General features: G+C 38.3%; 1 protein-coding gene across 7 annotated transcripts in view; it reads right to left on the bottom strand.

Annotated features, from left to right (window-relative positions):
* The window catches only part of Rbms2 (RNA binding motif single stranded interacting protein 2), a 52,528-nt gene extending 28,356 nt beyond the window's left edge, over positions 1-24,172 (bottom strand). For 3 of the 7 annotated variants that reach the window (XM_026398430.2, XM_026398427.2, XM_026398428.2), the window contains exons 1-2: positions 23,760-24,117; positions 22,538-22,624 (exon numbers count right to left, since the gene is read on the bottom strand). In XM_026398430.2, the coding sequence (XP_026254215.2) occupies positions 22,538-22,603 (66 nt within the window). In that variant the 5' untranslated portion in view covers positions 22,604-22,624; positions 23,760-24,117. The other 4 variants (XM_026398425.2, XM_026398426.2, XM_026398429.2 and 1 more) reach the window with 4 other exon arrangements.
* Positions 24,173-25,157: the final 985 nt, after the last annotated feature.

Consider the following 25,157-nt stretch of genomic DNA (forward strand, 5'->3'; position numbering starts at 1 on the left):
ATTGCTTGCATAGGTTTGACATCAAAGAAATATGGTAGGAAAAAATTCACTTTGAAGGAATGATTAAGAGAATCTAAATGGGGGTGGGGAAAGGTCAAGAAAGTTCCTAAGTAAAGCTTGTCTGACTTCCCAAAAGAAAATATTTGAAGATAAAGACCATGTAAACCAATCATGTTTACCTACACATGTAAAAGAGAAAGAGGTAGTATGTGTGACCATCCAGGGTATTGAGGTATTCTTACTGAAGGAGGGGAAAATATGGATCATCATCTCTTAATGACCTATGTTGGATTAACATTCATAAACCCTGTATCCATTTATTTGTCATCAAAATCATCCCCACCCTGGGCCTTTAACTTTACTATTAACCACCAGAGCAGGAGAAAACCCATCCCACATATGGTAGTTAGCTTCTGTAAATGCCTAGCATATAGTACGCATAGGTGTTTGTTAAAATGAATGAAATAAACTTAGAGAAAATTTGCTAATTGTGTATTAATAAGTCCCTAAAAATGTCTCACAGATACACAATCCAGTGACTTGACATCAGGATTCCTGCTGCAACCTGGATATGGGTGAGCCACAGATATTTTTCTGAAGCAGTGGCCTCTAGGGCATATAACATGAATCTCTTTGCTTGGGTTCCAAGTTATAATATCTCCTAATATGAGAAGATCCACTTTCTCAGAAGTTACAGACTCCCCTAATAATTAATTGCTCATGAGACCCTTTGCATTATTTTAGTCATTCCATAAATATTTGAATTGCAATGACATGTAAGGACTGTTGTGAGGACTCACAGATGAATAAGAATATGGGTGAAATATTTCATAATAAATTTAAAGCACTCCAACAAATCATTAAGGAGGGTTTACAATATAGAAAATAAGTAGAATCAGCCAGGTATGGTGGTGCACACCTGTAATCCTAGCAGCTCTGGAAGCTAAGAAAGGAGAATTGCAAGTTTGAGACAAGCCTCAGCAATTTAGCAAGGCCCTAAGCAACTTAATGAGATGCTATCTCAAAATTAAAAATAAAAAGGGCCAGGAATGTATCTCAGTGGTAAAGCAACACTGGGTTAAATCCTCAGTACCAAACAAGAGTGCGGGGAGGCAGCCGGGCAGGCTGGAGGGAGGGAGGGAGGGAGGGAAGACGGGGAAGAGAGGAAAGGCAAGGAAGAAAGAAAGAAACTAATAGAATGAAATGAATGTGTTAATGGGACCCAAGCAAAATGGTATAAGAGCATGAAAGAGAAGCCAGGTGTGGGTGGCACACACCTGTAAACCCAGCAACTTGGGAGGCTAAAGCAGGAGGATCTCAAGTTTGAGGCTAGCTTGAGCAATTTAGCAAGATCCTATCTCAAATTAAAAAATTTAAAAAGGGCTGGAGATGTAGCCCAGTGGTAGAGCAGTTCTGGGTTCAAGCCCTAGTACCACATCAATCAATCAATATTTTAAAAAGAGCATGGAAGAAGAAACAACTAATTTCTGACAGAAAAGTTTCTCAAAGACAATGTTTGGGGTGTACCTTGAAAGGAATTATAAGCATGCACCACTGTGCCCAACCCTCTCTGTTTAACTTCTTGAGGAACTCCTAAACTGCTTTCAAAAGTGACTGCATTATTTTACAATCCCACCAGCAGTTTATGAGTACTTCAGTTTCTTCAGATCCTCACCAATACTTGTTATTTTCTGTCTTTTTTTTTTTTTTATAGCCATCCTCGGAATCTGAAGTGATAATCTCTTTGGAATTTTGCTTTGCATTTCCCTGATGGCTCTCTATTAAAAGTTTACTGTGATATTGGAAAGGGTGGCACAGGCCTCTAATCCCTGTGTTTTGGAAGTCTGAGGCAAGAGGATTACAAATTTAATACTATGAATTGAACTCAGGGCTGCTCCACCACTGAGCTACATTCCCAGCCTATTATTATTATTATTTTGAGATGGGCTCTCACTAAATTGTGCTAAATTGCACAGGCTGCTCTTAAATTTGTAATCCTCTTGCTTCAGAACTTCCAAGACACAGGAATTACAGGCCTGTGCCTCCCTTTCCAATAGCACAATAGATTTTTAAAAAATTTTTTAGATGTTGATGGACCTTTATTTTATTCATTTATTTATATGCGGTTCTGAGAATCGAACCCAGTGTCTCACACATGCTAGGCAAGTGCTCTACCACTGAGCCACAACCCCAGTCCACACAGTAAACTTTTAATAGACAGCCATCAGGGGAATGCAAAGCAAAATTCCAAAGAGATTATCACTTCATATTCCTAGGATGGTTATAATAAAAAAGACAGATAATAACAAGTGTTGGTGAGAATCTGAAGAAATTGAAGTACTCATAAACTGCTGTGGGATTGTAAAATAATGCTGCAGCCACTTTTGAAAGCAGTTTAGGAGTTCCTCAAGAAGTTAAACAGAGAGGGCTGGGCACAGTGGTGCATATCTTCAATCCTAGTGATTCGGGAGGCTAAGGCAAAAGGATCACAAATTCAAGGTCAGCCTTGGCAATTTAGCAAGACCCTGACTCAAAAAATAAAATAAGATAAAATGGGCTGGGGATATAGCTCAATGGTAGAGGGCCCTTGAATTCAATCCCCAGTACCAAAAAAAATTTAAACACAGAGTTACCATAGAACATAGGAATTCCACTCCTAGGTATATAATCTTGGATAATTGAAAACATATGCCTCTTATTGATCCTGTACATAAATTTCAAAGCAGCATTATTCATGGTAGCCAAAGTGGTACTAGAAATATCCATCAACTGATAAATGGATAAATTAAATGTGGCAAATCTATACAATGGAATAATACTCAACCATAAAAATGAAGAGAGTACTGATTCATGCTACTACAGGGATGAAGCTTAAAATAATCATATATAGGGCTGGGGATGTGGCTCAAGCGGTACCACACTCGCCTGGCATGCGTGCGGCCCGGGTTCGATCCTCAGCACCACATACAAACAAAGATGTTGTGTCCGCCGAAAAACTAAAAAATAAATATTAAAAAATTCTCTCTCTCTCTCTCTCTCTCTCTCTCTCTCTCTCTTAAAAAAAATCATATATAAGAGGAAGAAACCAATAACAAAAAAAAATTGTAAGATTCTATTTATACAAAATGTCCAGAACAGGCAGATCTATAGAGACAAAGAGTAGATTAGTAATTCCCTAACTAGAGATTACTTAGGACTGAGGGAAAGGATTGAGGGCTATGCTGTTTCCTTTCCAGACCCTGAATAATGAAACAACCATTCTACCCTACAGATTTGGATGGAAGAGAATTTGTGCCAGAACCTCTCAATGAAATTCTGCTTTCTTCAAGCCTGTATAAAGAACCTCCTCAAAGCACATCTTAATGCAGAATTCTGTTCCAGATCTTTCTCTCTAACACTTTAATAGGGCCTTAAGCCCTATCAAAAACGTGATTTCATTTATCTTTCTAACAATTCCATGAGATGGAATGGGAGATGTGCTATTTCTCTTTTAAAATTTGGAAAGTGAGGTTCAATGCTCCTGCCATTGTATAACTCTGCTTTTTGTTAAGCAGAACTAAGTGATAGAAATTCTTGGTGGGGCTGGGAATGTGGCTCAGGCGGTAGCGCGCTCCTCTGGCATGCCTGCGGCCCAGGTTCGATCCTCAGCACCACATACCAACAAAGATGTTGTGTCCGCCGAGAACTAAGAAATAAATGTTAAAAAAAAATTCTCTCTCTCTCTCTCTCTCTCTCTCTCTCTCTCTCCTCTCTCACTCTCTCTTTAAAAAAAAAAAAAAAGAAAAAGAAATTCTTGGGGCTGGGGATGTGGCTCAAGTGGTAGCTCGCTCGCCTGGCATGCGTGCGGCCTGGGTTCTATCCTCAGCACCACATACAAAGATGTTGTGTCCACTGTGAACTGAAAAATAAATATTAAAAAAATTCTCTCTCTCTCTCTCTCTCTCTCTCTCTCTTTCCCTCTTTAAAAAAAATCTTTAAAAAACAAAAGAAATTTTAAACACTGGCAATACCAAAATCAGGGCAAACAGCTAAGTGAACACATACAGCAGCCTTTTAAATGACCCTACATCCTTTGTTTCTCTCCTTTCTGGAAAGAGAACAGTTGTAAGTTCCTGTAGGTAATGTCTGCTTAGAGTAGAACATTTAGAACAAAGGCATCTGAACTATGAATCAGATGGTAAATTAGAGGAAAAATCTTTTACGTAAAATGATGGTGGGCTGAGGGTAAAGGTCAATGGTAAGAATGTGGGTTTGGTATGCACAAGACCTGGGTTTGATCCCTAGCACCACAAAACAAACAAACAAACTAATGTTTACATAGACCCTAGAATAGTAGTCCCCAAATAACATATTAAGGCAACTGTGTCATGGGCATAGCCTTTACAGGAACCATGTTTTTAGACAGTATAATCCCATGCTTGCAACCACGCCCCAGAAATAATGAACAGTGCAACCAGTTTATGGGTATATGTCAGTATAGCAATACCTCATACATATTAGGAAATGTATACACTCACCAAAAAGATTAAATAGATGAAATATGAACACAACAGCCAGTTGCTTTGGGAGAATATGGCTGGGACACTTCCTACTGAGTATTATAATATATTACCTAACCCTCCATTGTTCAGCCTGGCTGGTGGACCACATGTTCAGGAGGACATATGATCTGGGAAGAAAAGTCAAAGGCATGGTGGCACAGGACTGTTAGTCCCTGCTACCAGGGACGCTGAGGCAAAAGGAATACAAGTTCAAGACCAGCCTCAGCAACTTGATGAAAGCCTGTCTTTTTTTTTTTTTTTTTTTGGTGGTGGTGTTGGGGATTGAACCCAGGGCCGTGTGCATAGGAGACAAGCACTCTACCAGCTGAGCTATGTCCCCAGCACAAAGCCTGTCTTAAAAAAAATTAAACAGGACTGGGGTGGTGGCACATGCCTGTTATTCCAGTGATACAGGAGGCTGAGGCATGAGGATTACAAATTCGAGGCCAGCCTCAGCATCTTAGTGAGGCCCTAAGAAACTTAGCAAGACGCTGTCTCAAAATAAAAAATAAAAAGTGTTAGGGATGTAGCTTGGTGGTAAAGTACTCCTGTGGTTCAATACCCAGAACCACCATCACCCCCCACACAAATTATTTTCTAAGTCTGATAAAACATTTCTTTAAACTAGGATAGAACAGTAAGACACTTGAGTCTAGACAGCCTAACACTTAGACCTATATTCTTCTAATAATTCTTAACATACCTTTTTTAAAAATACTTTTTTAGTTATAGATGGACACAATACAATATTTTATTTATTTATTTTAATGTGGTGGAGGATCAAACCCAGGGCCTCACATGTGCTAGGCAAGCACACTAGCACTGAGCTACAACTCCAGCCTCCTAACATATCTTTTTAAAATATTTTTTTAAATTGTAGATGAACACAATATTTTTATTTTATTTACTTATTTTTATGTGGTGCTAAGGATCAAAACCAGTGCCTCACATGTGCTAGGCGAGCAATGTACCACTGAGCCAGAACCCTGGCCCCCACTAACATATATATCTTAAATCTCAAAAAAAAAAAAATAATAAAATAGCAATCTGAAGCCAAGCATGATGGCACACTCCTGTAATTACAGCGACTCAGGAGGCTGAGGTCAAAAGATTGCAAGTTTGAAGCCAGCCTCAGCAATTTAGTAAGACCCTGTCTCAAAATAAAAAATTAAAAAGGACGAGGAGGGCTGGGGCTATAGCTCAGTGGTAGAGCACTTGCCTCGCATGTGTGAGGCACTGGGTTTGATCCTCAGCACCACATAAAAATAAATGAACAAATAAAGATATTGTGTCCATATACAACTTTAAAAAAAAGTAGGGGGAACTAGGAGTGTATTCAGTGGTAAAGCACTCCTGGGTTCAATACCCAGTACCAAAAAACAAACAAAAAAAGATAGCAAAATGAACAGAATTAGTCCTTGGGAGAATAATAACCTAGTTTATCAAACTCATTACTTTTTCTTTTCTTTTTAAAATATTTAAAAACTGTGTTCTGATTCTAAACAAAAAGGAATGCAAATGACAGTAGAAAACAAGATTTCCCAATTGAATACACAGCTTTTTTTTTTTTTTTTTTCAGGTTCTCTTGTTTCCCAGGCTTGCCTCAAACTCTTGGGCTCAAGTGATCTTCCTGCCTCAGCTTCCTATGTAACTGGTACTAAAGGCACACATCAATTCACCTGCCTTATGTAGCAGTCTTACATTTGAAACTCAAGAAGGAAATAATTATGCTGCTAAACAGCTAACATGCAAGTCTAAAAAATGCAGGTAATTAATTTTTGAATTGGCATACTCACTCCAAAGCCCATTCATTTCCTTCAGAATTCCAAAGAGGAAGCACATGTTGGGTTCAGTTACATAATGAAGTGGCATACACACCGCTCCACTGACATCACAGCACAGTTGCCTGTAAAATTAGACTTCCGACACCGGGCTCCAGCTTCATCTTCCCACAAATCATCATCTGCATCTGGGAGAGCAGTTTTCTGAGCAACCTCTAAATTATGCTCATATTTTACTGCCAAAGCTGGAAGCCTGACAATCTCTGGCCTGGTGACACAAAAGCAAGCAGGATACAAACTCCAAATCAGAGTCTCCAGTGAGCTTTCTAGGGAGTCAGAGGGAGGTATTTTCAAAACACTAGTAACTTTTGGTAGAAAGTACTGAAGATTCTTTGTGTGGATGACAATAGATTTTGCCTTTACTTTCCAGTCCTTATGTCTACTTTGTTGCCACACAACATAATGGGGAAGTTTTCATGTACTCAGTTTCTATGTAAGACCAGTACATTCTTGTGAGCAACTATCACATTACATCAAACATTTTTTTAAAATATTTATTTTTTAGTTTTAGGTGGACACAGTATCTCTATTTTCCATTTATGTGGTGCTGAGAATCGAACCCAGTGCCTCACGCATGCCAGGCGAGCACTCTACCACTGAGCCACAAACCCAGCCCACATCAAACATTATAATGGGGACTAAGGCTGTGGTTCAGTAGTAGAACACTTGCTTCTCACATGTGAGGCACTGGGTTCGATCCTCAGCACCACATAAAAATAAAATAAAGGTATTGTGTTCATATATATATATATATATATTTTAAATTTTTATATTTATATATATATATTTTTTTTAAATGGCACATTGGGCTTCAATATAATAGCCATCTCTCAGTCCAACAATTTCTCCTGGAAAGATGTATCCCATACATTGAACTAAGCAGTTCCTCTCCTGGTGTGGAATGCATGGGCTGGACCTAACACCCAAGGTGGCTCCATACTTCTCAAATTCACTAGTCAAATGATATTCCATGAAGTAGCATGTAGTTTTCTCAGTACCATCATCACAAACCAATACAAATTTGAAATGAACTTGAGATTCTCCTTGAGTATCCATCCAGATGTATCTTCCGGAAGCATCTCTATCAAAACTTATTTTTTAGTTCCGGGGAATGAATGTAGGGGCACTTTACCACTGAGCTACATCCCCAGTCCTTTTTTTTTTTTTTTTTTTTTTTTGAGACAGGGTCTCACTAAGTTGCTTAGGGCCTCACTAAATTGCTGACATTGGTGTTGAACTTGCAATCCTCCTGCTTCACGGTCCTAAACTGCTGGGATTAAAGGCAGGTACCCCCACACCCAGCAAAACTCATTAATTTAACTAAGTTTAAGAATGAGGCAGAGGTTAGAGGTTAAGACTGGTTGCCAAAGTGAGACCTGAATACCAAGTCAATTACATAAACAAAGTAATCCCAGCGACTCAGAGGTGGAGGTAGGAGGATCACAAATTCAAGGCCTGCAAAGCCTGCCTCAGCAATTTAGGAAGACCTTGTCTCAAAATAAAAAACACAAAGAGCTGAGGATGTAGCTCAGTGGTAAAGCACCTCTGGGTTCAATTCCCTGTACAAAAAAAAAAAAAAAAAAAGAAGGAGGAGGAGGAGGAGGAGGAGGAGGAGGCCTAAAGAACTGTAAATATGGGCTGGGTTGTGGCTCAGTGGTAGAGTGCTTGCCTAGCATGCATGAGGTACTGGATCGAACCCAGCACCACATAAAAATAAAAGAAAGGTGTTGTGTCTACCTACAGCTAAAAATACATATTAAAAAAAAAAAAAAAAAAAAAACTCTAAATACTCAGAGCTTAAGCAGAGTACCTGATAAGGAAACCAGAAGAGAAGGGCCAAAGGGCAATATCCAAGGGAGTAGTGTTACCAGGGCACGAAAAGGGGCTATTTCAAAAACAGGCCACAGGCAACTCTAGCCAATGTCAGCAAGAGGTTTTATAAGATGAAAACTGAAAAATGGATTGAACAACTTAGAAATACCTATTTTAGTGGAATAGTGGGGACAAATACCAGATTGGAGGGGGGTGAAGAATGTGTAGGAGGGGCTGGGATTGTAGCTCAGCGGTAGAGCACTCACCTAGCACATGTGAGGCCCTGGGTTCAATCCTCAGCACCACATAAAAATAAATAAATAAAGCTATTGTGTCCAACTACAACTAAAAAATAATTTTTTTTAAAAAAAGAATGTGTAGGAAATTTGGAATCTTTAAAGCTTCCCAGATCCTATTCAAATTACTATAAAGTTGTTTTTGTTTTTTTTTAAAGAGAGAGTGGGAGAGAGAGAGAGAGAGAGAGAGAGAGAGAGAGAGAGAGAGAGAGAGAGAGAGAGAATGAGAATTTTTAAATATTTAGTTTTTAGTTCTCGGTGGACACAACATCTTTGTTGGTATGTGGTGCTGAGGATCGAACCCGGGCCGCACGCATGCCAGGCGAGCGCACTACCGCTTGAGCCACATCCCCAGCCCGAAATTATTATAAAGTTTTTTAAAATACATAAACCTTCAAAAACAGGGAGGACAGATAACATATGCCAACATTTTCAAAGCTAGACATCAGATGAATAAATGACATATGATTTAGAAGAGCAAAGAAACCTAAAATCTAATACAAAACAAAGAGAAGGTGAGCTTTTTCCAAAATAATAAAAAAGCTCAGAAATTGAAGGCACCACATACATTAAGCTTAAAGTCAGAGGTACTATCTATACAGTCAGGTTACCACTACCCCTTTCTATATCCTCTCCAGAAGAAACTAGTTTATTTTTCCAGGAAGCTGCACCAGAGTGGCTCTGGATTTATAGTTACCAAGCACAGCTGGTGATTTAGGGATTGAGTAACATTCCCAGACATTTCTCTAGGTCAATCCCTCCTAGGAGACTGTAGAATTTCTTCGTTTTGCAGAGTGGGGTGGGGTGTACTGGGGATTGCACCCAGGGGAGCTTAACCACTGAGCAACAGTCCTTTTAGTTTTTTTATTTTGAGACAGGGTCTCACTAAATTGCTCAGGGCCTTGCTAAACAGCTGAGGCTGGCCTCAAACTTGTAATTCTCCAGCCTCAGTTTCCAGAGTTGCTGACATTATAGGTGCAGGTCATCATTCTTGGCAAGACTGCAGTATTTCTCTCTGGGAAACTAACCAACCCATCAGAAATGCCCTATAAATGACCATATTCAGGGTTCCCCATGTGCACATAAGCTTGATTCCTCTACAAGCCCACTACTTGGTAAGATCTTCCTATTGCCCACAGGGGCTTCCCTCTGGTCTTTGAACGCTTTCTACTTAAACAAGCAGCCCCAAATCATGAAACATAACAAGAAAACCTCTGAAGTCAGAGACCAAAACAAACAGAAAACCAAAAAAGGTACGCAAAAGAAAAAGAAATAACATAGGGAAAGAAACATCATAATAACAACAATAATAAATAGTCTCAGGAAATCTAAACAAAAATAATTTCATCTGTGAAGCAAAAACAAAATCCAACGAAAAATGAAAGTACAGAGGGGAAAAAAAGAGGACTCTTGGAGAAAAAGAAAACTATAATAACAGATATCAAAAATATCAACAAGTGGGCTGGGGTTGTGGCTCAGTGGTAGAGCGCTTGCCTAGCACCTGTGAGGGACTGGGTTCAATCCTCAGTACCACATAAAAGTAAATCAATAAAATCAAGGTATTGTGTCCATCTACAACTAAAAAAATTTTTTTTTAAAATATCAACAGCTGCCAGATGCAGTGACGCACACCTGTAACCCCAGCAGCCTGGAACACTGAGGCAGGAGAATTGCAAGTTCAAAGCCAGCTTCAGCAAAAGTGAGGTGCTAAGCAATTCAGTGAGATCCTATCTCTAAATAAAATATAAGATGGGGCTAGACATTTGGTTCAATGGCCAATGAGTTCAATCCCCAGTACCCACCACCCCCCAAAAAAGAAATCAATAGCTGAGCACAGTGGTGCATGCCCATAATCCCAGCAACTCAAGAGGCTGAAGCAGGAGGATCACAGGTTTTAGGCCAGCCCCAGCAACTTAGGGAGTCCATCAGCAATTTAGTGAGACCCATCTCAAAATAATAACAATAAAAAGGACTTAGGGTAGAGCTCAGTGGTAAAGTACCCCCAAGTTCAATCCCCAGTACAAGAAAAACAAACAACAACAAAAACTTTCTAACATTACGAGACAGAGAGGGAAGAGCAAGTTTCTAACAAAGGATCAGGAATCAAAATAGCATTAGTCAGCTTAACAGCAATACTAGAGGACACTGGAACAATGTTTTCAAAATTCTGTGAAAAAATTATTTCCAACCAATAATTAAATATCCAGTCAACTCTCAATTAAGTGTTGGGTAGAATGAAGATTTTCAGACTTTCCAGTTATCAGAAAAAAATTATTTATCTTGCATTTTGCGATGCTCCACAATAACAAGAGAGTCAAGTAAAAAAGAGTATGGTTTGACTAACAAGATCCAACCCAGAGAAACAGCAAAATTTCAGGATGAGTGAAGGAGATCCTCAATGACAACTATGCAGAAGAGCAAACAGTCCAAATTGGAGCACATGACCAGGAAACTCCAGGACAAAATTCTCCAATTTAGAAAAAAATTAAAGCACAGATTTCCTAATGTGTTTAGATGCCCTGAGAAATTTACACTTGTCAGAAATTTTGAGTAGAGTGGAAACTACACAGAAAGGCAGCCTAGTGTGGTGAGCGCAACTCTGGAGTCAAGCTCTAGCATTGTTTACAAACTAGCTGCTCGACTTACTAGCTTCCTGACCTTCAGAAAGTCACTTACCTGCCTGGGCCTTAATATCCCCATGTGCAAAATGGAGATAAATCATACTTATCACATATAGTCTTTAGGATACTTTAATGAGTTAAATTTTGTAAAGGGCTTACAACATTAACTGGCATGTAAAAATGCTACTTGCTTATTAAATAAAATAAAGCCAAGACTCTGTTTTAGCATCAAAATGAATTAAAGAATAAGGCTGGGGCTGCAGTTATGGCTCAGTGGTAGAGTGCTCACCTGGTGCATTTAAGGCACTGGGTTCAGTCCTCAGTATCACATTAAAATAAATAAATAAAATAAAGGTATTATGTCCATCAACAACAACAACAACAACAACAACAATAATAATAATGATTATGTTAACCAAGAAGGTGAAAGACTTATATTCTGAGAACTGAAAAACAGTGCTAAAAGAAATTAAAGACAATGTAAGATGTAAATATATGGGAGTGTATTTCATGCTCTTGAATCAGGCAAATTAATGTTAGATATTGATACTATCCAAAATGATCTACACACTCAATGCAATCCCTTTCAAAATCCAATGACTTTTTTATAGAAGTAAGAAAAATCTATCTTAAAATCCATTTGGGGGCTGTAGTTGTGGCTCAGTGGTAGAGTAGGTAGATGAGGTCTTGAGAGTAAAGTCTCTATGATAGCATTAATAACTTTAGGCAAAGAGGAAGAGAGATCCAAGCTAGCAAGCCTGGCACTTGTGAGGCACTGGGTTTGATCCTTAGTACCACATAAAAATAAATAAATAAAGGTATTGTAATACGTTCATCTACATTAAAAAAAAAGAAATTTAAATTCATTTGGAATCTCAAGGGACTCCAAATAGCCAAAATAATCTTGAAAAGGAAGAACAAAGTCAGAAGTCTCACACTTCCTGATTTCAAAACTTATTTCAAAGCTACAGTAATCAACAGTGTGGTACCGGCATAAAGCAGACACACAGATCAACTGTTATGATTTGAATGTGTCCCCCAAAGTTCCAAGAATTGGGATCTTAATCCTCATCATATCTTAATGATATTTGGAAGTTGGACCTTCAGGAGATAAAGAAGATTAGATGAGGTCTTGAGAGTAAAGTCTCTATGATAGCATTAATAACTTTAGGCAAAGACGAAGAGAGATCCAAGCTAGCAAGCTTGCTCTCTCTTATCATGCAATGTCTTCCACTGTGATATAGTGCAGCTACAAGCCCCAAGAAGAAGCTAAGCAGATGGTGGCACCAGGCTCTTGGAGTTCCCAGCCTCCAGAATTATGAGCCAACTTACTTCTACTCTTTACAAATTACCCAGACTCAGGTATTTTATTATTACAACAGAAAATGTTTTAAGAGATCAATGGAATAGAGCACAGAGACTAGAAGTATTGGTCAAATGACTTGATTTTTTTGGTGGGGGGCTAGGGATTAAACCCTGGGGTGTTTTACCGCTAAGCCACATCACCAGCCCTTTTTTATTTTTTGAGACAGGGTCTAGCTAGGTTGCTCAGGGCCTTGATAAATTGCTGAGGCTGGTTTTGAATTTGCAATCCTCCTGCCTTAGCCTTCCGAGCTGCTGGGATTACAGGCATGAGCCATATGCCCATCTTAAATGATTTTTGATAAGGGTGCTAAAACCACTGAATGAGTAAAAGACAATCCTTTCAACATGTGATATTGGGAGAACTAGATACCCATGTGCAAAGGAATGTAGTTGCACCCTTACCACATGATTATAAAAATTAACTCAAAATGGATCAAAGACATAAAAGTAGGAATCAAAATTATAAAACTCTTAGAAGAAAACATAGGGAAAAAAGCTTCATGACACTGGATGTGGCAATAATTTCTTGAATAGAACACCAAAAGCATAGGGAAGAAAAAATAAGAAAAATTGGACTGCATAAAATTTTAAAATGTGCATTGAAAGACACAATCAACAGAGTAAAAAGACCACCTACAGGAGATAATATTTGCAAATCATGTATCTGAAAAAGGGGTTGGTATCCAGAATATATAGAAAACTCCTAGAACTCAACAAAATAACACAATTCAAAACTGGACAAAATAAGCTGGGCATGGTGGTTCACACCTATAATACCAGCGGCTCATGAGGGTGAAGCAGGAGGATCACAAGTTCAAAGCCAGCCTCAGCAGCTTAGGGAGGCCCTAAGCAACTCAGCAAGACCTGTCTAAAAAAAATACAAAATAGGGCTGGGGAGTGGCTCAGTGATCGAGAACCCCTGAGATCAATCCCTGGTACAAAAAAAAAAAGGACAAAATATTTGAATAGACATATCTTTCCAAATAATATATATGTAAATAGACAATGAGCACATGAAATGATGTTCAACATCACTAATCATTAGCAAAACACAAAACAAAATTACTATGTGATAGCACCTCACACCCATTAGGACATTTTAATCTCTGGTGTAACAGTGTTGGGAGGTAGGGGTCTAACCAGAGGTGCTCAGGTCAAAGAGGGCTAGGCTCTTACTAACACATTAATGTCATTATTAAGGAAGTGGGTTAGTTATTCTAAGCGTGGGCCTGGGAGGCTGAAGCAGGAGAATCGCAAGTTGGAGCCAACCTCAGCAACTTAGTAAGACCTTGTCTCAAAATAAAATAAAAAGGGCTGAAGATGTGGCTCAGTGGAAGAAGGCCCCTGGGTTCAATGCCCAGTACTCCCCAACACAGACACACACACACACACACACAAAAAAAAAAAAAAAAAAGAGGAAAAGAGAATTTTAAGACCAACTTGGAAAATTTTAGCAATATTTTGTCTCAAAATAAAATTAAAGAAAAAAAAAAGAATGGGGATGTAGCTCAAGGGCTAAGCACTTAGCTAGCATTTTTGAAGCTCTGGATTCAGTGTCTAGTACCCACACATGATATGATAAATACAAAATTTAGGATGGGGGTTACTGCTTGGGGGAGATGGGATGGGAGGATGAGAAACTCCTAAGTTTGTACAGTTTATAGGGAACGATTCCAGTACTTCAGTTGGAATGTGAGTTCACAGGTATTTCTCTCATGCTTTATAAGTATAAACTCTTTTTTACTGCTAAGTAACATATTAAGGATAATAAAAGAATAGAATGAAATAAATTGGAGACAGCAAATATACTTATTATGTATAATTTTTTAATAAAGAACTATTTCAAGATATTTTTAAAGGGAAGAACACAAATGGGACAGCAGCTGGAAGAAGTGACATTAAGAAAGTTTTGGGCCAGGCATGATGGTGCACATCTGTAATCCCAGCAACTCAGGAGGCTAAAGCAGGAGGATCACAAGTTCAAAACCAGCTTCAGAAATTCAGCAAGGCCCTAAGCAATTTAGTGAGACCCTGTCTCAAAATAAAAAATAAAAAAATTGGGGATGTGACTTAGTGGTAAAGCACCCCTGGGTTAAATCCCAGGTACCAAAAAGAAAAAGAAAGAAAAGTTTTGATAAAGTTCTTGCCTAGCCCTGGATTTGAATCTCAGCGCCCCCATCTCCCCCCAAAATTTTTATTTTGTTTGTTTGGAGATATAACAGTCAATTTACATGCAGATATGTGATTATAAACAATACTAGGACTGGGATTTTGCTCAGTGGTACAATGATTGCCAATCATGCATGAGACCCTGGATTAGATCCCTAGCACTACATAAAATGAATAAACAAATAAATACTATCAATTGTTAAAAGAATCCAAAAAAGTATGTCAATACTTTAAGATGAAAAATTCAAGGTCAGAGAGCCTAAGAAACTTGGCACTAGATCACCCAGCTAATAAAGTGCAAAAGCCACATTTAAATTGTGATCTATCTAACCCCTATTTTAGGATTTGTATAGAAGACAATGCTAACTTCCTTTGCTTATTGTCTTATGTGAACTTAATCACATCTATTAGGATGTATTATTTTTAGTATCTACTAGACAGACTTAAGATATAAAATATTTTAGGTATTTTGGAGGGTAATAAATTGGGTAACACTACCTTTACCTTTATAGAATTACATTTCAGTAATAAAGATACCTAAATGATTCCAACATGACGCAAAATTACAAAATACCACAAAGAAGTACAAAATATTAGGGCTGAGAAAGCAAGTCCCCTTTGGGACTGGGAAGTAGAGGGATTAGAACATTTCAGCTGAAGTTGAAGGGATGAATAAGGTCTTAAAAGATAGTTTGGCTGAATTTTTAAATCTTTTGGTCATACTGAGGGTTAAACGAGTGCTTTGCCATTGAGCTAAATCCCCAGTCCTTTTTTATTTTTTGGAATTTTTTTTTTTTACTTTATTTTTGTGGCAGGGATTGAACCCAGGGATGCTTAACCATTGAGCCACATTCCCAGCCATTTTCATTTTTTTAAAATTTTGAGACAAGGTCTCACTGAATTGCTGAAACTGGCTTTGAACTTGTAATCCTCTTGCCTTAGCATCCGAGCTGAGCCACCGGGATTACAGGCTTGCACCACTGCACCTGGCTTATTTTTTAAATAAGGAGGATTGTGAGTTCAAAGCCAGCCTCAGCAAAAGTGAGGTGTTAAACAACTCAAAGAGACCTTGTCTCTAAATAAAATACAAAATAGGTCTGGGGATGTGGTTCAGTGCCCCTGAGTCCAATCCCCAGTATCCGCCCCAGAAAAAAAGGAGGGGTGTAGGCTAGAGATATTGTTCATAGGCCAAGTACTTACCCAGCATCTGGGAGACCCTGGATTTCATCCCCAGTAACCAAAAAAAAAAAAAAAAAAAATCTCAGAATACTACCTCCATCCTCTTTCAGGTTTTATATCATTTTCTCTTCCCTTACTTTTTTTAATATTTATTTTTTTAGTTGTAGTTGGACACAACACCTTTATTTCACTTGTTTATTTTTTGTATATGGTGCTGAGGATCAAATCCAGGGTCTCGCACGTGCGAAGCAAGTGCTCTACCGCTGAGCCATAACCCCAGCCCCTTCCCTTACTTTTTTTAAATTACAACTTTACTAGGCCAGGCACAGTGGCACACACCTGAAACTCCAGCAACTCCAGAGGCCGAGGCAGGAGAATCTCGAGTTCAAAGCCAGCCTCAGCAACTTAGGGAGACTCTAAGCAACTCAGTGAGACCCTGTCTTTAACTAAAATATAAATAAGGGCTAGGGATGTGGCTAAGTGGTTTAGTGACCCTGGGTTCAATACCCAGTACCAAAAAAAAAAAAAAAAAAGAAAGAAAGAAAAAAGAAATTATACTTTATTGAGACATAAGTCATACAATGCAATTCACTCATTTAAAGCATAAATTCAGTAAAGCGTAAATCAAAGAGTCATGCAACCATAACCACAATCAATTTTAGAAGATTTTTATTACCCAAAAAAGAAATCCAATACTTATTACACTTATTTCCTATTTCTCCCACCCCTTGTCCCCCCAAGCCCTGGGCAATCACTAATCTACTTCTGTCTATATGGATTTCTGTCTATTCTGGACAGAAATAGTTTAAAAAGAATCACCATCATTTTTCAGTAGCATAATTTTTGTTTTGTTGGTACTGGGAATTAAACCTAGGGCCGCTTGCCCACTCACATTCCCAGCCCTTTTTTTTTTTTTGGTGTGTGGGGGGGTACTGGAAATTGAATTATAGGATACTCAACCACTGCTCTACATTCTCAGCCCTATTTTATATTTTATTTAGAGACAGGATCTCACTGAGTTGCTTAGGACCTCACTAAGTTGCTGAAGCTGGCTTTGAACTCACAATCCTCCTGCCTCAACCTCCCATGTCAATGGGATTACAGGAATGCACTGAGTCACCCAGCTCTGTTTTCCATCTGAATTGAAGTTCATAAAAGATTAATCTATACATAAGACTGGGGTTGTGGCTCAGTGGTGGAGTGCATGCTTCTCACATGTGATGCACTGGGTTAGATCATCTGCACCACATAAAATAAATAAAATAAAGATATTGTGTCCACCTACAACTAAAATATAAAGATTAGTCTATACAAACCATCCATATTTCCTTACCTTCTTTCACTCATCAACCTACTCCAGTCTCACTTTTGCTCCCTACTACTCTGAAATTGCTTGTCAAAATCATCAATTACCTTCATACTAACAAAATCAATGGCTATTTTTCAGTCCTTATTTTCCATTATATAATTTTATGGACTGCCTGTTCAACTTTTAATTCCAATTAATCTCTTATTCTAATCTATATTTCTACCTTGTCCTGTTAGTCATATTCTTTTCTGTTTTATTGAACATTTTCCTATGGATTCAGAAATGCAAACCAGCAATCAAAGGACACAACCAGAGAACTGCAGTTAACACAACTGGTAAGCAGAGTGAATGTAATGAAATCAGTGGGGTGGAGGGTGGGGGGGTCCAGTAAGGTGGAGAAAATAAGGAAAGGCAAGATAAGTGGATATTAGGCTAGGGATTTAGGCTTTTTCCAGCAGGTAATATATAACTATGAAAATGTTTTATACAAGAAATAATCTGTGCTAGAATGCTGGGTTGTTGGAAGATTGTTCTGGAAGCAGGTATAAAATTACTTGGAGGCAGCTGGGCAGAGTGAAACATGCCTATAAATCCAGGAATTTAGCCAGACCCTATCTCAAAATAAAAAGAACCAGGGATGTGGCTCTGTGGTAGATTCAATCTCCAGGACAACCAAAAATATAAATTTCTTTTTATTGGGGGGCAAAGCATAAAAGGTAGGAAAACAGTAGACAAGGACATCATATGGAATGTTTACTATAGTAGTAAAAATAGTCAAAACTGAGTACAAATTAGAGTGGTACGTAAAAGTGGAATGGAGGGATTGATGTTAAGATATCACCACTAAGCTTCAACCAACTGAGTTAACTTAATACTAATAACATAATTCATAGCTGTCCTAAGCCAAGCATGGCAGCATGTACCTGTAGTCTCAGTTACTCAGGAGGCTCAGGCAAGAGGACTACTTGAGCCCAGGAGTTTGAGGCCAGCCTAGGCAACATAGTACGACCTTGTCACACACACACACAAAAAAAAGCTGTCCTAGTCAAGTGATGTTAGACCTACAAGTTCTTAGTTCTCAGTTCTCTTCAAATTGATTAGACAAAAATGTAGTAAATATAAATGCAGAAAATTCTCTCTCCCTTTATAAGTACAAATGATTCCAGCAGTGTTTCTCACTCTCTTCTGAGTAAACACCTTGACCATCTCAGTTAACTGAAGCTTATCAAAGACTAAAGATCTGGCAACATCCACTAGTCAGTCGTATTTTCATCATAGCCTCCAGCCCCACATTGGTCTTCAATGTGTTAACATCAAGAAGAAATTGAAACTGTGTAAAATACATGGGGAAAGCTAATTATCCCACATTAAATGCAGTCCCTTTTCTTTTTTTTCCAAAGGAAATGGTTATTGATGCTATGAAGAGTTAAATTATAATAACACATGCCAGGGAGATGATGTCAGGGAAGGTGTGGTTAGGCCCTGTACAAGTATGAAATTCCTTTAGTCCCAAATATTTCCTCCTTCAACCTCACCTATACTCCAGTCTCCCTACTGAGACAACTCACTCAAACACTGAAGACACAGTGGCAAGACCCTAGAAATAACTTTTTTTTTTGCTTCAGCCCTATAAAAAAGACTAATTGAAGGCTATTAAAGCTGATGTTTTTAAAAAGTACATTAAATTATCTTCCAGAATCCCTTTTTGAAGTCCACATTTCCCCTTTCTGTAACTATTTTAATTCCAAAGAAATAAATGGGAATTTAACATTATATCCCAATAAAGATTGCCTTTATTAGGCATTATGCTTTTGTTGACTGCATTCTTATATTTAACACCAGCCAAAAAGTAAGAAAAGTATGATTGTCATGAGCTTCTTAGAAACTTCTCCAGTAAGTATATATTTCAAAATAAAATAATCCTGCTGGGTGTGGTGGCACACACCTGTAATCCCAACAACTCATGAGGCCGAGGCAGAAGAATCATAAGTTCAAGACCAGCCTAGGCAGGACCCTATCCCCAAATAAAAAAGTGAAAATAAAAAGGGCTGGGGAGGACTGGGGAAGAGAAAATTATACAAGGCTTGTACAAGGCCCTGGGTTCAATCCCCAGCACCACAAAAAAAAAAAAAAAAAAAAAAAAAAAATGGGGTGGGGGTAATGGGGATGTAAAGCACCTGGGATTCAATCCCCAGAAAAAAAAGAAGGGGAAAAAATTAGGTAATCCTACTTTTTAAAATCTAGTAAATAATACACTTTAATATAAGCAAGTCACAAGTGGAACACAAAAAGCAACTTTTCAAAATGGTAATAACTGGCTGGGGATGTGGCTCAAGCGGTAGTGCGCGCGCTCGCCTGGCATGCGTGCGGCCCAGGTTCGATCCTCAGCACCACGTACAAAGATGTTGTATGTTGTGTCCACCGAAAACTAAAAAAAAATCTCCCTCCCTCTCTCTCTCTCTTAAAAAAAATTTAAAAATCAAAATGGTAATATCTCTGGAAATCTGTTATTCTAAAAACCACAGGTGATGACTATAGACAACAGCAAATTATGGTGTAAAAATTCTGGTCTTAAAAAAAAAAAGTAGCAGATATGTATAATTTGATTGCTTTTTTATTAAGGGATGGGTGCTGGGAACTAAACTCAGAGCTTCCTGAGTATGCCAAGCACATGCTCTAACACTGAGCTATATACCCCTATTTCCATTTTTTAAACATTTGGAGCAGGTCCAACAACTTTATTACAACTTTATTACATAGATTGGGTCCACCTGATATCTTCCTATATCTTACAGGTTATCTTAACAGAAACAGCAAATTAGCTACTGTCAAGATTAAAACTCTGTTTTGGCATTTTAAAAAAGTCTGGATGCCAGTACAGTGACACATGGCTGTAATCCCGGTGGCTCATGAGGCTGAGTCAGGAGGATTGCAAGTTCAAGGCCACCTCAGCAACTTAGTGAGACACTGTCTCAAAATAAAAAAGGGCTGGGATGTAGCCCTGTGGCAATGAGCCTCAGGGTTCAATCCCTGGTACAAAAAAAAAGTCTCAAATGACACATACACCAAACTATTACCAGTTACTTTCCTTGAGGAATTGGATTGAGTAAAGAACTATAGGACACAAAGGGAGGACTATTTTATAAATCCCTTTATGTTTAGTTTAATAAAGGGTATACCTTACATTTATCACTAAAAAGCTGTTATTTTTTAAAAATTAATGTTAGATTATTTTTAAAAAGCACAAATTACATGAATAAATGAAAATGCATCCATAACACTTGTCCCAAAACAGAGAAACAAACATATTAAGCCTATATGTCAATAGCAGACTAGAAACATGGTAAAGCATTAGTTTAAATACACTCAACATTCACAATCTAACAAAAACACACAAGAGTCTTATATACAGACACAAAAGGATGTAAATATACAGCATCCTTAGATGTCTCATACATAACAGTGACCCATAGAACCCAAAGATTGACAAACATATCAGTAACAATGTAACTAATGTTATACAATGTTATTCCTATCCTGCCCACCCGTCCCAATGTTTCCTGAATTTCTTCCTATATCTTACAGGTTATCAGGAAGAGATATGAAATTCGAACTCAAATTTACAACCTTACCTTTTGTTCCCTATACTGCACTAGATTTAGAAGCTAGTTAAACACTTCTTATTCTCCCAGGGGGTAGAGGGAGTGGAGAGCTGATGATGAGAGAGGTTTTAGATATCTTCAAATACATAAAACCCTGAAATAGGAAAACAGTCAATTTTGGAGATTCATTTTACTTTATTTTAGTGGGTTCTGAGTAACCACAAATGTGGAGAGAAAAAAAATCTGGAAAGAAGCTTTAATACAGTACTATACCAATTTGAAGAAAATAAAGATAGATGAAATATTCCCCTCTCAAATATATAAGTATAATACATAAAACTGTATAACATTTAATAGGAGGTTATCAGGATATGCATATTCAACAAATATGTATGAACCTTTCATTCTTAAAGACATAAACAGAATAAAACTATATAAACTAACGACCATAACTTAACATTAAGTTTGGGTCTATAAACATTCACCCACTAGGGGCTGGGGAAGCAGTTAAGTGGTTAGAGCATTTACTCAGCATGCATGAAGCCCTGGGTTAAATCCCAATATCAACAACAAAAAATAAATAGATAAATTCACCCACCGCCCTGATTAGACACTTAGGTTTAAATCTACCTGCAATGATCTCTATAGGTACAAGAGAAAGCAGCAGGGATCTTTGCAACCTCCAACATTCTATTAGATGAGCAAAAATCCCTGTCTTATAAAGAACAGTTACAATACCCAGACAGTGAGTAGAATCTTCCTGCTACAGCATAAAGTTTCTTTCTTTCTTTCTTTTTTTTTTTTTTTTTTTTTTTTTGGCAGTGCTAGAGATCAAAGTCAGAGCCTCATGCAAGCTATACAAGCACTCTACCACTGAGCTAAATTCCCAGCCCCATAAAATTTCTCTTAATCAATACTGTGCCCTGAAATGCCAAGAAACTCCCAAGGATATTCCCTGGCAAATATGGGCAAGATTGTCCATGTCTTTCCAGACTGCCCATGTGCCCAACCACAGTACATATCTCTGGAAGCCATGGTTAATCATAAAGACTCTAAGGATCCCTGCTAAGCCTGGTTATCTGCAGAGCTCCAAGTATCAGATCATAATAAGCAAGATCCAAAGAATCACAGACCTTTATGCTTTAATCCCAAGGCATATCATCTCTCAAGATTCCTTCTTTACAAAATGAGTGGGATAGGGTCTCAGGGTCTAGGAGAACATACCCAGTTCTTGATGAGCTGTAAAACTGCACTACCTGTGATTTCAGCAATCTGGTGATAGTAAGGAAGGTAGGGGGCTTGGGATGTAGCTTATTGGTAGAGTGCTTGTCTGGCATGCAGGAAACTCTGGGTTTGATCCCTAGCACAATATAAATACATACATAAAATAATAAATAAATAAAAGAAAGAAAGGCAGAGTGGAGGAGAATAGACATTGTTGACCAAAAGTCAAAATGAGTTTGTTGGGAGTGGGCTAGGGGACGTGGTCTGAGATGACATATTATCCCCATGGAGATAGGTATGTATCATCTGGGAGTCTAACTTCATTTCTCAAGGATACAAACTTGCAAGCTTGATTTGTTTTTAATTTCCATGCCTTCTCAGGCCTCATAAACGGGGACTGTAAACTCTTTTAACACCAGAACCAGGTGAGAAATGGCACCAAAAGAAGTAGTGGAAAAGAGAGCACTGAGCCGAGGGAGGAACTCATTCCCCTCTTAAAGGAGAATGCTAAAGCCAAGGGCACTCCCGGATCCCCAGAAAAGGAAGTAACTGAATTCCAAAAAAGCTCTTTTCCCTACCTTTTTGTTGTTCTTGTTATAGCCAAAAGTTGAAATCCCAGGCCTGGAAGTCACTGATAGCAGCATTTTCTCTTTAATGTTAGAGAACTGAGAAAGAGAAGAGTGAGAAGGAAAGGGAGGGGGTAAAGAGGGCGAAAGAGAGAGGGAGAAAAAAAAGGGGGAGGGAGAGGGAGAAGGGAGGGGGAGGAGAAAGGGGAGAAAGGGAGCAGGAGAGAGAGATGGGGGGGCTGCGGGTAAGAATGAGTTAGGGCTGCTTCTACGTCACTGAGAGAAGTTAGCCCAGAGTCTGAACGAGCCACTTCCACTGGGTCCTAATGCCCAAGATATTAGTTTTTTGTTTTCCATAAGCTCAGTAGTTAAAGCTAGAAAGAAGAATTTGTAGGTCTAACCCTTTTCAAATTCATCCCCTTTACTCTGTGAACAAATTCTGATTCTTACGAAAAGACAACAAAAATTTCCCTTTCCTCAGATCTCAGCTATAAGAAGATTTTAAGCCTGATGCCAAAGGGACCACTGAGATATTGACTTGGTAAATACATAAAGAAAACAAATTCCCAGCAACTCAAGAGGCTGAGGCAGGAGGATAGTTCAGAGCCAGCCTTAGTAATTTAGCAAGTCCCTACGCAGCTTAGCAAAGAAATGAAATATAAAAAGGGCTGGGGATGTGGTTCAGTGATTAAGTACCCCTGGGTTCAATCCCCTACCAACAAAAAAAGAAAATACACTGAGATAAAGTATATTTAGAGTGATCTTAGTGCTCTAGTAAAGAACAGAGGAACACACCAAAAAGCAGAGAAAATTAAAAATGGGGAAAAATGAATTTTAGATCCTTAGGTAGTTCTGTTTCTCCCAGATTACACTGATATCCTGGGACTCCTATTTCAGATTCTCTCAGGAAGGAGTTCATATTTAAGAAGGCATTATCAGGCCGGGTGGTGCATGCCTGTAATCCGAGCAGCTTGGGAGGATGAAGCAAGAGGGTAGATCACAAGTTCAAAGTCAGCCTCAGCAAGTAAGCAAGACCCTAAGGAACTTAGTGAGGCCCTGTTTCAAAATAAAAAGATAAAAAGGTCTGGGGATGTGGCTCAGTAGTTAAGTATCCCTGGCACCCTCCCCACCAAAAAAGCCATTATCAGACCGAAATATATCTTATTTGACTCTTTATCCCACTATTTCCAAGTCTTTTAAGATCCATGAAGCTGAAATAAGTACAGCAACTCACCAAAACTGGAATTTATGTCCACGCTGAAGTTTGTAGAGTTGGGAGGGCTGCTTAAGTCCTCTTGGAGCTGTAAAAATAAATATATACATAACTATTTAAAGAACATATGTTTTAAAGAAGAAAAATAGAAAATTTCCTAGGGAGAAAAACATAACTTAAGAGTAAGAACCTAACACAGTTGTAACAAGATTTAAATCTAATAGTTTCAAATAAATCCCTTGTAGAAAAAGCCTTAACAAGAAAATTCTAGTAAGCCCAAAACTTAACATTGATACCCAGGAACCCTCCCCATCTAAGTGGAACAGGACTTAGAATGAAAGTGTTCAAATCCCTTCTTAAGGCCACCCTGCTACATCACAAGTACCCTCCAAACATCAATTGATCCAGTCTGTTTTGTCACAACAAACATAAAGCTCCCAAAATGAAGTTCTGGTCTCCAGCCTGGTTTTCCTGTCACTTTTTTTTTTTTGCTATGATAATGGAACAGACAGTACTAGCATTCTGCAGAGTAAATACACACATACACATCCACCCCCAGTCTGTAACTTTCATTTCCAATAGGACAGGAAGTGCCTGCTCAGCTCAAGGGACACAGGAAGGGTGGGAACAGCCTCAATGTGGGAATTGCAACTGAGATTGGAAACAGGAGCCAATTACAGCAAATAAATAAATAACAGCATCTCTCAGTAATGACATATTTTTCAAAAAAGCACCTTCTCTGCCCTCAGATACTCATTAATTATATACCAATTTATCCTTGCTATTGAAGTCCTTGGTAGATACCTTCTCCTTTGGCTTAATGTGGTTCAGAAAACTTATTCTTGAGGACCAAATCCATAAAGGCAATCAATTTAATTTTTTAAAATTCTAATATTCACTTTTTGAAGGCTGAGTTTTTTTGTTTGTTTTGTTTGTGTGTGTGCTGGGGATTGAACCCAGGGTTCCTGCAGGCTGCAGTAAAGGCAAGCACTCTACCAGTGAGCTATGTGCTTCTTTTATTTATTTATTTATTTATTTATCTATCTATCTATCTATTTATTTATTTATTTAGATGTTGATGGACCTTTATTTTGTTCATTTATTTGTATGTGGTGCTGAGAATCAAATCCAGTGCCTCACACATGCTAGGCAAGCGCTCTGCCACTGAACCACAACCCCAGCTCCCCCGTGTTTCTCTTTTGTAGTTGTCATCCTACTGTTGTGTCTCACTGTAGTTGGCTATTCATGGTGGTTTTTTTTTTTAATTGTAAATTAACAATTTATAGCTCTTATATGGAGTACAAAGAGATATGACTTATGAATATAATATGGGATAACTGAATCAAGCTAATATATCCATCACCTCAGATAACCCATCATTTCTTTGTGGTGAGGACATTTGAAATTTCTTAGTAATTT

This window comes from Urocitellus parryii, chromosome 5, assembly GCF_045843805.1.
Source record: "Urocitellus parryii isolate mUroPar1 chromosome 5, mUroPar1.hap1, whole genome shotgun sequence".
Classification (NCBI taxonomy): domain Eukaryota; kingdom Metazoa; phylum Chordata; class Mammalia; order Rodentia; family Sciuridae; genus Urocitellus; species Urocitellus parryii.